The 14367-nt window shown below is 40.7% G+C and overlaps 1 protein-coding gene across 2 annotated transcripts in view; it reads left to right on the forward strand.

The window, feature by feature from the left end:
• ACVR2A (activin A receptor type 2A) overlaps positions 1–14367 on the forward strand; it is a 117429-nt gene that overhangs the window by 61219 nt on the left and 41843 nt on the right. For both annotated transcript variants that reach the window (XM_048870251.2, XM_048870252.2), the window contains exons 3-4: positions 310–419; positions 3766–3920. In XM_048870251.2, the coding sequence (XP_048726208.1) occupies positions 310–419; positions 3766–3920 (265 nt within the window). The remainder of the gene's footprint in view (positions 1–309; positions 420–3765; positions 3921–14367) is intronic.

Here is a 14367-nt window from a genome sequence, read left to right on the forward strand (position 1 = left end):
AAACCCAGCTTGCTGGTGGCTTTCTTGGGATGCTAACATGTTTGCAACTTGCAAGGTTAGGAAGAATATCTCTGTCATCATGGTTCATCAATGCTATATTTCTGCAAATGGAAGTAGATCTGTATTGAAATATTTTTCTCATCAGAATACTATGCTAAATTGAGAACGCCATCTTAGTCTGGTGGATCACAATTTTCAAAAGTTCATTTCCAAAGTTAAATTTGTATCTAATTATGCAATTATTTGCTCTTGTACAAAGGAAGTCAGTTTTAAATGAACAAAAATGACTTTTCTGCTGCTCTCTTACAGGACTGATTGTATAGAAAAGAAAGACAGCCCTGATGTGTTCTTCTGTTGCTGTGAAGGCAACATGTGTAATGAACGTTTTTTCTATTTTCCAGAGATGGAAGTAACACAGCGTAAGTTGGTTTAACATTCTAAAGAAATGGTTTTGCAGTATTGTTCAGAATACAGTTTCTGTATGTTTAGGAGAGAAGACTTTTCCAAAATATTCTGGATAGCTTCTGTTTCCCCTTTTCCAAACATACGTGTGGAAGAGGTTTTTTTGGTAACTATAGTGGTTCAGAGTGGGTTGTATTAGTTTAAATCATTTTGATCTGGGCAATTTAACTTTTTTCAGCTTGAAATGAAAGGTCCATGTTTTGGAACAAAACATTCAAATCGATAAAACTATTCTAAACTAGTAGGGGGATCTATCCTTGGCAACCTGTTCAGAAAAATCTCATCAGGAAGGCTAATTCACATTTTTTTGAAAATCTAAACAAAAATCCATTATTTTAAATCTCATTTTAGGTGTAAGTAAATGCAATTGGTTGTGTTTGAACTGGCCATGATGCCATAGCACACCCAACATGTGCAAGTACTGCCTTACAGGTGTATACCCTGGAGTCGGTATTTACCTTCTTTGGTCTGTTTAATGTTGTAGATTATTAAATGCACTCATTGTCATTGCTGGGCACACTTGTAATTTAAAAAAAAAAAACCAAAAACCTGGAAGTCTGCTGAAAAGAACACACAAAAGGCTACTAAGAAAACTGTCTGGAAATCTGTTTAGTCACAAACAAACAAAAAAAAACAGTGCATGATGTTTTTAAGTAATAACTTCAAAAATTTGCCAGGCTATTTTTCCATGCCTTCCAACTAAGGCACCTAACCTATTAAACACTACTAGGTCTCCCTAACGACTATATCAATTTGAAAAGTATAGTAAAATGTTGTTGTGTTTTTTTAATTTTTATACAACTCCCCCGCACCCCCACCACCCCACCAGAAACACCCTGCAAAAGCATCCATTAAAAGGGTGAGATGATCTGCTTTCATCTACGTGAACACTAGTGCTGTTTTATGGGTTATCCGTAGAGTGAGTGGGTGGATAAGTAATTATTTTAAAAACATTTATTTACATTGTTTGCTTTTAAATGTTTCAAATTAAGTTTGAAATTATGACAACGAAGTTAAAGACTAAACTTAATATCTATTCATTTAAATTATTCCTCTCTCACTTGGTGGTTGGGATGTGTGGTTTCTTTTGTGGGGTGGGGAGGGGGGTTAGTTCCATTCCAGGTCCTAAAACAGTACGACCTCCTAACCACAGCAATAAGCAGGATATACAGCCAAAAAATTAATTGAGCTATCACTTTGGTACTGCCACTAGTGACTCACTGCACTGTCCCCCTGCTCCCCCAAGTACAAAATATAGTAGAGATACTCTACAAACTCCCCAGACCCATGTCATCCATGTATGCCTTTTTGAAAACAGAAGACTTCATCTTGAAGTTACTAGTAAATCCTGGGATAAAGAGCTAGATCATCGTTTAAAGACATTACAATGGTCCATTTTACTACACAATGCAAAATGTGCTTCTGTAGATTTACGCTTGTTTAATTCAAGAAAAAAATTATTTAGAATGAATTGAGTATGGCAAAGACTATAGAAGATTATTTTTCCCTTTAGATACATGCTGGCGCTATGGTAGATGGGGTGCACTTCTGCGCAGGCTATGGGAATGTCCCCTTTCTATAGAAATAAGTTGACATTAGAATTAAAATTATTTTTGGATTTAGCAATCAAACATAGTTTGAGAACTGCATATTAGAATATTTTGCTGCAAATTTTGGTCTCATTGGCACAGCATTCGTGTACTTGAGAGAAGTCCATGATTACAAAGCAAATGATTTTACAGAGGTGGAAAAGTAAATGAATGTGCTCAGTAGGACAATGGTATTCAGACCTACCGGACAAAGAAAGGGTCATTTTCTGTCACCCGGATCAGTGACGTGAATTTGAGGAAATCTTTGCTATATTAAAAAAAACAGTTAGCTAGGGAACGTCTGAAGGCTCAACAGCCCATTCAAGCCTCCTTCCTCGCCTTTTTGCCTCTGCTTCCATGCTGCCTGACCCTAGCTAGTCTGCATTATTCTTCCCCATGAGTTCAAAAGTATTGATTTCCTCAGTTTTATAGTTTAAGGTTGATTAAATGGGTTTTTGCAAATGCATGTTAACACTATGCTGCATGTTACAGAAGGTAATTATACATTTATAATTTTTTGTTCCTGGAGTGTGATGTTTGTATGGAAAAGCAAAATCAATAAATACTTTTGTAAAAAGATAATGCAAATTAAATCATAAAATATTAAGCAGTACATGTTTTGCTGAGGAAGTTTTAAAGAAAGTTAAACCACTGAACTTGTGGAGGTCACATGCTTTTCCACACTCCTTAGTTACTTAAATGACACCAAAGGAAGTGCTAGGGTATACAAGCTTTCAGTGACCAGAAAGTCAGTTCAATTAACTTATTACAGATGATGATTCCTATGTATAATAAAGTAGTTGGATTTTAAATGCAAAACATGTTAAACTTTTTTCTTAAACATCCAGCATATTTAAGATAGTTTTATTTAATTTTTTTTTAAAATGCTGTTTTTGTGCATTTTTAATTGATTTCCAATTTCCATGCAAATGGAGCTTGAAACAAATCACAAGTCAATTAATCATTTGATAGAAAAAGATGACTAACTTATTTTATTTAAGGTTTTAAAAAAAAGGAAAAACTAAGAATCTGAACGCATGCATCTTAAGCTATATAATTGCTTAAATAAATTTATATAGATATAATGTAATCTAATTTGCTAATTAGCAAAGAGAAGCATCACAGTGTAAAGGCTTTATTTCATTCAAGTCACTGTGTTTTTTAATGGTTAGTAACTAATGAGCATCCACTTTTCTTTAGGAAAACAACTAAAAAGTACAAATACAAAAGAAGATTACAATTAATATAAATTAAGATTTCCTATTTGCTGATTTATATCGTGATTTAAAATTGGTGATTTAAATAAACTCTGTAAAATGGTGCCTTGTGATATAGTTCCCAAAGTTTGAGCATCCGCTGTGTGAATTTATTTTTCTTGGAATGGCAGTTTTGAGGATTTATTTTAGGAATTGCATGAATATTAAACAGTTTGTGATGGATAAGAGGAAGGTTTTTCAAAAGCAACCAAGGAATTTAGGAACATAAGTCCTTTCAATTGAACTTGAATTTACATGCTTTTGAAAATCTCTGATAAATCTTTAAAATCTGTATCTGGCTATTAAACTCTGTTATGTTGAATTAGGTTCCACCACTGTGTTCTGCTACTTAATGAATGTGTTCATTTCTTTTAGAACTTAATAATCAAGTTTAGATGTTGGATGCACTTGTTAAAATCTGTAATCACAGAAGATTAATTGTAACTTTTGTTCTTCAGCCACTTCCAATCCTGTTACACCTAAACCACCCTTGTTCAATACCCTGCTTTACTCGTTGGTGCCTATAATGGGAATTGCGGTGATCGTATTGTTTTCATTTTGGATGTACAGACATCATAAACTAGCATATCCTCCAGTACTTGTACCAACCCAAGTAAGTTGCTATATTGTAATCTTAATGTTTTAAAGATAGTGATTCTAAAACAATGTGGTGAGGGAGAAAGAGAGGATGTTTTTAAGTGATGACTGAAATCTATCTTCCTTTGCATACCGAAGCAGGTGCTTGGTTTTCCTTACGTAAGGAAACTTATCAAAATCAAGTACTGGTAGGTTAGGCTCTAAAATTATCAGAACCTAGTCAAGATTCAGTTCACCTTTTAACATTTTTAAAAAACAGAGTATGCTTTAAAAAACAAATTAAGTAAACATGTCCATATATCTATTTTAAACAGTAAAGACTCAATATTATGGGAAAATTGTGGGAAGTCCATGTTCAAGTTGTTGCCTTGATGTGAATGGACTACCTATTCATCAGAGGGAATAAGATGCTCATGATCTACTCCGGTGGGGTGGGATGGGATGTGTGTCTGTATGTGGTTTAAAAGTAAAAAAGGAGGATAAAAACTGGTAACTAGCAAAGCAGAGGTTATGAAAAAAAAATGAAGATTGGCTTAGACAGCAGTAAATAATTGAAGTACAGTCATTGGATTGTGTACTAGTTAGCTTGACTACTGCATGACTTGATTGACCTTCTTCCCATTTTCTCTCCTTTTGTTAAACAAGCATTTTGTGTCTTGTTTTAAATTAGTTCCAAATCCTGTAAACACTTCTGTATATGCTTTAAATGGAAAGTGTTTGAGGAACGTGATCTTGGACTGTAAGTTATTCAGGGGAGGAGGCTAGCTTTTTTTTTTTTTTTTTTTTTAAACTGTGTATAGTCCTAGCATGATGGGGCCCCAATACCTAGAGTGCCAATCAGGTACTATTAAAAATTAAGTTAATGTTAATATTACTTTATTTTAAGTGTGTGTGTGTGTGTGTGTGTGTGTGTAAGTAATATATTCTGGTCACAAAGGTGCCACCTGAGATCAGCACCTCATTAGGTATTATAAAAACAGTAAGACAGTCTCCCAGAGAGCTTACATCTCAAAAGACTGGACAGAGAGGTGAAATCACTTGCCCAAGATCAAACATTGGATTGCTTTGCAGAGCTGGGAATAGAACCTGTGTCTTCTGACTCCCAGTGCAATGCCCTATCTGCTAGAATAGTGGTTCTCAAATTGTGGGTCGGGACCCCAAAGTGGGTTGCGACCCTATTCTAATGGGGTCGCCAGGGCTGGCATTAGACTTCCTGGGGCTGAAGCCAGTGCCCAAGCCGCACACCCCAGGGCTGAAGCCAAAGCCCAGGAGCTTCAGCCCTGGTGCCGGGGCTGAGGTTACAGGCCCCCTGCCTGGAGCAGAAGCCTCTGGGCTTCGGTGCCCCCCCACCCCTTGGGTCATTGGGGCTTGGGCGAGCTCCAGCTTTGGTCCCCCCTTATTGTATTGTCAGAAGGGGGTCGCAGAGCAATTAAGTTTGAGAACCCCTGAGCTAGAATACATTGCCTCATGGGTAACATTGATTAATCTAATTGTAAAACGCACTACTTTTTGGTAAGACCTAATCAAAACTTTACATGTTCTTGTGCTCTGCTGACACCACTTTCAACAGTACTAGAATTGCTACTTCTGCATATTTCTATAGATGTTAGTGGTTCACACACAGAGTGAGATCTGTTGGTTTGGTTCATTATTAATAGATGTGGGGGGGAATCAGTATTTGTCAAATGAGAAATTGGGGGGGGGGACTTCTAATTCTAAAACAAGAATATTCATTTTCATACTTCAGAAAGAGTATTTCCAACAGCTCAGGATAATACCTACTGATACTTGGGCAGGTTCCATCATTGGGAACTACTAGCATATATCTTTCCACCCACACAGAATCCCATTGTCCTCAATGGACTCCACACAAGTTTAAAGGTCCACTCTTAGAGCTCAACATAGGATCAAGGCCAGAACTGATAATGCACTTAATGATGATTCTCAAAATCACTGCAAGAAAACAATTAGATATAATGGGTATTTGTACGCTATGTCATGTTCTCTTTATGCACGATGTCTAGATAATTTGATAAGAGTCCTCAATGAAATGTTTTGAAGAGTAAAGTGAAGCTTTCAACAAAATGAGAATGCGTCAATTTAATTTGCCTCTTCAGGGTACACTAACTTTGTAAATAGAGTGAGTACCTGTTGGATTTTTAAATTTGGTCTCTGCAAAAATTACCAAAGCAAAAAGATACATACCGTAACATTTAAACACCTGCTCCCTTTTTAAGTCTACCAAGCCAAATCTTTCTCTTCAGTTACATCCTTCCTAAAAAGAAAAGGAGTACTTGTGGCACCTTAGAGACTAACCAATTTATTTGAGCATGAGCTTTCGTGAGCTACAGCTCACTTCATCGGATGCATACCGTGGAAACTGCAGCAGACTTTATATACACACAGAGAATATGAAACAATACCTCCTCCCACCCCACTGTCCTGCTGGTAATAGCTTATCTAAAGTGAGCATCAGGTTGGGCCATTTCCAGCACAAATCCAGGTTTTCTCACCCTCCACCCCCCCACACAAATTCACTCTCCTGCTGGTGATAGCCCATCCAAAGTGACAACTCTTTACACAATGTGCATGATAATCAAGTTGGGCCATTTCCTGCACAAATCCAGGTTCTCTCACCCCCTCACCCCCCTCCCAAAAACCACACACACAAACTCACTATCCTGCTGGTAATAGCTCATCCAAAGTGACCACTCTCCCTACAATGTGCATGATAATCAAGGTGGGCGATTTCCAGCACAAATCCAGGTTTTCTCACACCCCCCCCCCATCCCCATACACACACAAACTCACTCTCCTGCTGGTAATAGCTCATCCAAACTGACCAATCTCCAAGTTTAAATCCAAGTTAAACGAGAACATCGGGGGGGGGGGTAGGAAAAAACAAGGGGAAATAGGCTACCTTGCATAATAACTTAGCCACTCCCAGTCTCTATTTAAGCCTAAATTAATAGTATCCAATTTGCAAATGAATTCCAATTCAGCAGTTTCTCGCTGGAGTCTGGATTTGAAGTTTTTTTGTTTTAAGATAGCGACCTTCATGTCTGTGATTGCGTGACCAGAGAGAAACAGCAGACTGGACTTCTACATAGAGTGCTTCCGCCGACGTGCACGGGCTGAAATTGTGGAAAAGCAGCATCACTTGCCCCATAACCTCAGCCATGCGGAACGCAATGCCATCCACAGCCTCAGAAACAACTCTGACATCATAATCAAAAAGGCTGACAAAGGAGGTGCTGTTGTCACCATGAATAGTTCGGAATATGAACAAGAGGCTGCTCGGCAGCTCTCCAACACGAGTTTCTACAAGCCATTACCCTATGATCCCACTGAGAGTTACCAAAAGCAACTACAGCATTTGCTCAAGAAACTTCCTGAAAAAGCACAAGATCAAATCCGCACAGACACACCCCTGGAACCCCGACCTGGGATATTCTATCTACTACCCAAGATCCATAAACCTGGAAATCCTGGGCGCCCCATCATCTCAGGCATTGGCACCCTGACAGCAGGATTGTCTGGCTATGTAGACTCCCTCCTCAGGCCCTACGCTTCCAGCACTCCCAGCTACCTTCGAGACACCACTGACTTCCTGAGGAAACTTCAATCCATCGGTGATCTTCCTGATAACACCATCCTGGCCACTATGGATGTAGAAGCCCTCTACACCAACATTCCACACAAAGATGGACTACAAGCCGTCAGGAACACTATCCCCGATAATGTCACGGCTAACCTGGTGGCTCAACTTTGTGACTTTGTCCTTACCCATAACTATTTCACATTTGGGGACAATGTATACCTTCAGATCAGCGGCACTGCTATGGGTACCCGCATGGCCCCACAGTATGCCAACATTTTTATGGCTGATTTAGAACAACGCTTCCTCAGCTCTCGTCCCCTAAAGCCCCTACTCTACTTGCGCTGTATTGATGACATCTTCATCATCTGGACCCATGGAAAAGAAGCCCTTGAGGAATTCCACCATGATTTCAACAGTTTCCATCCCACCACCAACCTCAGCCTGGTCCAGTCCACACAAGAGATCCACTTCCTGGACACTACAGTGCTAATAAACAATGGTCACATAAACACCACCCTATACCAGAAACCTACTGACTGCTATTCCTACCTGCATGCCTCCAGCTTTCACCCTGACCACACCACACGATCCATCGTCTACAGCCAAGCTCTGCGATACAACCGCATTTGCTCCAACCCCTCAGACAGAGACACACACCTACAAGATCTCTGTCAAGCTTTCTTACAACTACAATACCCACCTGCAGAAGTAAAGAAACAGATTGATAGAGCCAGAAGAGTTCCCAGAAGTTACCTACTACAGGACAGGCCTAACAAAGAAAATAACAGAACGCCACTAGCGGTCACCTTCAGCCCCCAACTAAAACCCCTCCAACGCATTATTAAGGATCTACAACCTATCCTAAAGGATGACCCAACACTCTCACAAGTCTTGGGAGACAGGCCAGTCCTTGCCTACAGACAGCCCTGCAACCTGAAGCAAATACTCACCAACAACCACATACCACACAACAGAACCACTAACCCAGGAACTTATCCTTGCAACAAAGCCCGTTGCCAATTGTGCCCACATATCTATTCAGGGGACACCATCACAGGGCCTAATCACATCAGCCACACTATCAGAGGCTCGTTCACCTGCACATCCACCAATGTGATATATGCCATCATGTGCCAGCAATGCCCCTCTGCCATGTACATTGGTCAAACTGGACAGTCTCTACGTAAAAGAATAAATGGACACAAATCAGATGTCAAGAATTATAACATTCATAAACCAGTCGGAGAACACTTCAATCTCTCTGGTCACGCAATCACAGACATGAAGGTCGCTATCTTAAAACAAAAAAAACTTCAAATCCAGACTCCAGCGAGAAACTGCTGAATTGGAATTCATTTGCAAATTGGATACAATTAACTTAGGCCTGAATAGAGACTGGGAGTGGCTAAGTCATTATGCAAGGTAGCCTATTTCCCCTTGTTTTTTCCTACCCCCCGCCCCCCAGATGTTCTGGTTTAACTTGGATTTAAACTTGGAGAGTGGTCAGTTTGGATGAGCTATTACCAGCAGGAGAGTGAGTTTGTGTGTGTATGGGGGTGAGGGGGGTGTGAGAACCTGGATTTGTGCTGGAAATCGCCCACCTTGATTATCATGCACATTGTAGGGAGAGTGGTCACTTTGGATGAGCTATTACCAGCAGGATAGTGAGTTTGTGTGTGTGGTTTTTGTGAGGGGGTGAGAGAACCTGGATTTGTGCAGGAAATGGCCCAACTTGATTATCATGCACATTGTGTAAAGAGTTGTCACTTTGGATGGGCTATCACCAGCAGGAGAGTGAATTTGTGTGGGGGGGTGGAGGGTGAGAAAACCTGGATTTGTGCTGGAAATGGCCCAACTTGATGATCACTTTAGATAAGCTATTACCAGCAGGACAGTGGGGTGGGAGGAGGTATTGTTTCATATTCTCTGTGTGTATATAAAGTCTGCTGCAGTTTCCACGGTATGCATCTGATGAAGTGAGCTGTAGCTCACGAAAGCTCATGCTCAAATAAATTGGTTAGTCTCTAAGGTGCCACAAGTACTCCTTTTCTTTTTGCGAATACAGACTAACACGGCTGTTACTCTGAATCCTTCCTAAAGACACACTTTTCTTCTACAATGCCCAAGAGAAGTGAGTCTGTGGTAATTAATAAGTAAGCCCTGACGAATGTTATAGCTCAAGCTCTCAATGAGAGTACACCTTTGTGTTGTGGACTGTCTGTTTTGTACAGCACTGGATGCAGCAATTCCAGATAGACAGTGACTATTTGCATGTAAAACTTAAATGTTTCAAATTGATATTGCTTGAACAACCTGTCAATACTCAATAATGACATTAGGGATTGGTGTATGATTAGGTTAAGCAACCAACACTCCACTTCCTTATCTAAAGTGCCTGTGTATGCAAAATTTAGATGGAAATCTCATGAAAATAGAATTTATCGGAATGTTGTATTTCTTACCACTTCCAGTCTGTCTGAACCTAGAAGAACAAAGACGTACAAAATTGGGGATTGTGGGTGAAGAAGTGGGAAAAGGCGGGTGAAACTATAGGAAGAGATAGGAAACACAGTATAGGGGAAAAAGAGAAGTAACTGAAGGATTGGAAAGTGAAAAAGGGAACAAACACAGAAAACAATTTAGGAAGACATAAGCGATAAGAAAGAAAAGGACAAGAGAAACAGAAAAAGGCGGCAAACAATATTTAAAAAAATATTACAACTTTGTTTCACAATAAACAATATCTGACTGTTTGGTTTTTAATTAGCATGCTTTTGGAGAATGCTGAAAGCCCAGGTATTTTTGTCAGTCGGGTTGGTAGATGTGTCTTACCTGGTATGACCATGTCAATGAACTATGGCGGGGTAGGTGGAGGTGGCTAGAATTAAGGTTGTGTCAATGACCTTAACTTTGTTTCCAGAAGGTTTATATATGTATATAAATATAGTGGAAATGTAACCAACAGTTAGAAGAAAATTGTAATGACTGAGATTAAAGTTTTTCTCTGTAATGTTAGCAATACTTAAATTATGAACTTTAACTCAGGTTTAACAGTTAATTTTGTTTTGTCTTTGCTGCTGCTGTGCACAGGTGTGGTAAATTGGAAAACTGGATTTGTCATTGTAAACCTATTCCTCTTGTCAAAGTAGGCATGCTCTTACCTTCTGAAATAAATATACTGTATGTTCATTTGTAGTTACCTTAGCTATCTACAACTTGATTGGCACCATAACAGTGCCAGACAAATCTCACTTCAGTTAAAATTAGGAACTTAGTACAACTTTTGATTCAGGGTTTTAATTTTGGAAATGGGTTAGCTTTTACCTTTTGCCTTTGGTTTTTACCTTTTGGTATTAGTATCTTACAATTAAAAGTAATATGTTTGTGGGGAGGGAAGGGAAGGAAAGGTAGCATACCTAGTACAACACTTCTTGCCCATGTTTGAGCCACTAACTCTTTCAATTTCTTATTAATTTTATGTGGGACTAAAATGTAATTTATTCATGGAGAGATCCCCATATACAGACTGTTCAAACATTTCATCATCTGGGTGTATTGTTTATGCTGTTAACTTCATGCCATAATGTGTGTCTACAGTATGACCACATTAAAGCTTCTTTAGTTTTTAACTCTGATTTTCGTAACTGCTGTGCCTTTAAAATTATTTAAGTACCACAGGAATGTAGCTTTTGCTAAATTTTTGTAAAAACAAAAGCTAGAAAGGGCTGGTGTGGTATGGGGGGGGTCTTTCTTTTTCTTTTCCCCTCTTCAATTTGCCAGTTGTCGTACTGCAAATGTATATTTATACAAGTGCTTGATCACATTGAACAGGAATTTCATTTGACACTTTAGATGAGGTGTCAGTTTAAAAATTGTTCATGTAAAATGCTTCATTTTTAGTGTGTTTAGTGCTGGTGAAAATTGCCAGAGGTATAGCTTTGGAGAGTGAAGTCCTATCCACAGAACAAGGTGTAGGAAAAAATGGCAGTTATCCAAGCTTCTTTCCACTACCCTGCTAATCCCTCTGTTCTGGGGAGAATCACCTCTGTAGATAACCAAATAGTTCAATCTCCATACTCATTCAGTTGAGACTACTGTCAAGGATGTCAAATAATACCAGTTGTGTCTGTGGTGTGATGAGTGTCTTACCTAATAGATCTGAACATTTTACAGCTGAATAAAATGTCAAATTTAAACTTTCTGCAATAATGTAAAACAAGTTTCTCCATTCATTTGTACTAATCCCGACTTTTAACTAGGACAATTTCATACCTTTACAGTAGCTCCAGTAAGTAAACATTGGAATTTTTTTATAGTTATGTCCAGAATAAGAACCTCCTGTCTTGGAGCATAGGGTTTATTACTTTACTTTTAACTTTGTCAGAGGACATCGTCTTAAAATCTAGTCATTTAAGAGTTAAAAGGGTCAAGATCCTTGGATAACTGCACCCATATGCAGTAGTGACAAGTCAGAGTAGTAGGAAGGGATTTCTGACTGTAGGAAGGAAGTAGTTAAGAGGTGAATTCCCCTTAAAGTTTGTACAGTAAGATTCTCTAATTTAAAAAGTGTATATAATTGTTCTTTGTATTTTTGCTGAAGGACTTAGTCTAAATTATTAGACGAGACCTTGGGGCTTGTCTACATGCACATTTAGTTCACAGTAGTCTGGGATATGAGTTTAGCCTGCCACAGACTAACTGTCCATGTGGACTCTGATGCTCATTAGCTATTTGTTAATGCTCTTTGATGTAGACCTCTTTGAATCAGGATTGAATCAAAGCTCTTTAACAGATTTAATGGACATGAGCAGGGTCCACATACACAGTTGATATGTGGCAATCTAGTGAGGATAGATTAACAACCCTGTTTGCCACAAACTAATTGTTTATGTAGAGAAACTTAGGCCTTGTCTATACTGGCAAGTTTCTGCACAGTAAAGCAGCTTTCCTGAGGTGTACACCTTGCCAAGCCACTTAGTGCGCAGAACCCGTGCAGTTGCAGGGCTGTAAAAAAACAAACAAAAAAAAAACCACCCCGATGAGAGGCGTACAGCTCTCTGCGCTGGGGCTACAGCGCCACAGTGCCAACGTAGACACCCTGGTTGAGTACAGCCCTGCAATTGGTTTCTGGGAGGTGTCCCACAATGCCTGTTCTCACCTCTCTGGTCATCAGTTTGAACTCTACTGCCCTGCCCTCTGGTGACCAACCGTCATTCCCATCCCTTAAATTACTTTGGAATTTTGGAAGTCCCCTTCCTGTTTACTCGGTGACGTGTGCAGTGGTCTCAGCACATCTTTCCAGGTGACTATGCCTGCTCCATGCACAGGCGATCCCCTGCTTGGAGCAATGCTGTGCTGCTGGACATCAACATTTGGGGAGAGGAGGCTGTCCAGTCCCAGCTGTACTCCAGGCATAAAAATTATGATACCGATGGACAGATTTCACTATGCATGACAGAAAGGGGCCATGACCAGGACACACTGCAGTGCAGGGTCAAAGTGAAGGAGCTGCGGAATGCCTACCAAGGCAAACCACCAGTCTGGTGCTGCGCCCATGAGTTGCCAGTTCTACAAAGAGCTGGACGCAATACTGTGTGGCGACCCCATCTCCACTGCGAAGGCCACGGTGGATACTTTGGTGGTTCGCATGCCAGTCAAAAGTGGATCGAGCCAGGAGGAGGAGGAAACCTTGGACGAGGATGTGGAGGAGGAGGGGGACCCAGAGGCAGAGGATGACTCGGAGGTTAGAGCTGCATGCAGCCAGGAGCTCTTCTTTACTCCAGTGGAGGCTAGCCAGTCACAGGTGTCAAGAGGTTGGCAAAGTACAAACAGGAGAAGAGGCCCTGGTAAGTGGCTTTGATTTCTGGGAATCGCTGAAGCGAGTTGTTGGGCACAAGAGGGTTGCAGAAAGCGGGCTTGTGTCTGTATGATGCACGTACCACCATATGCCTAGTCTGAGCGGCGGAACAGGGTGTTGATTGACTCCCTCACTTCACGGGAATCTGCCATAGAGATCTCCACAGAACTCTCCTGGAGATACTGGGCAATCTGCTGCTGCAGGTTCTTTGGCAGAACTACTTTGTTTCTTGCTGTATTAAGGTTAACTTTCCCGCACCACTCTGCCGTAACAGGCAGGGGGACCATTGCTGCATACAGGTGAGCCGCATAAGGGCCAGGGTGAAAGCCACAGTCTCGGAGAAGACCCTTCCTTGATTCCCTACTCACCCTCAGCAGCGAGATCTTCCATAATGAACACAGCCTGTGGAAAATGTGGGGACAGGAATGATTATAAGTCCCCTGCCCCAGTGCACAGTATGGTCATGGAACACTGATTTCCTCTGCCCCTGCGGTTACTCACCATTTTGGGGGGTCTTGTGGCTCATGGCTGACCCCAGGCAAGCAGACTGTTAGTGACAGGTACGTGAATAGTGGCTGTGTTTTTAAATCAGTGGTCTGAGTGTTGCAAACAATACTGCTTCTGTTAAAGGTTGCATTTTGGCTTCACAGATATGACCCAGGGAGCCCAGCCTCCCTCTTTGTTATCGCCAGCTGAACGGCTGTGCAGAATTAGAAAGCAACCAAGGAAAAGTAAAGAGGACTTTTCTGCGTGATGTCATGATACACTCTCTGGCCGAAAAAAAAAAATTGAAGGAGTTAGTGGAACAGTAAGAAGAGAGACCGAAAGGAGAACGTGGGGTGCCAGAACAAAGTCACGGAGCAGCTCTAAAACTTTATGGAGTGGCAAGCAGATACGTGCCAGGCGCTACTAGCACTGCAAACGGAGCAGCTCCGCAGCTGTCCTCCTCTGCAGCCACTGTCACAAAACTCTTTCCCATGCGCCCGTTAGACACTGCCATCACAC

Source organism: Caretta caretta, chromosome 11 (assembly GCF_965140235.1).
Source record: "Caretta caretta isolate rCarCar2 chromosome 11, rCarCar1.hap1, whole genome shotgun sequence".
NCBI lineage: Eukaryota > Metazoa > Chordata > Testudines > Cheloniidae > Caretta > Caretta caretta.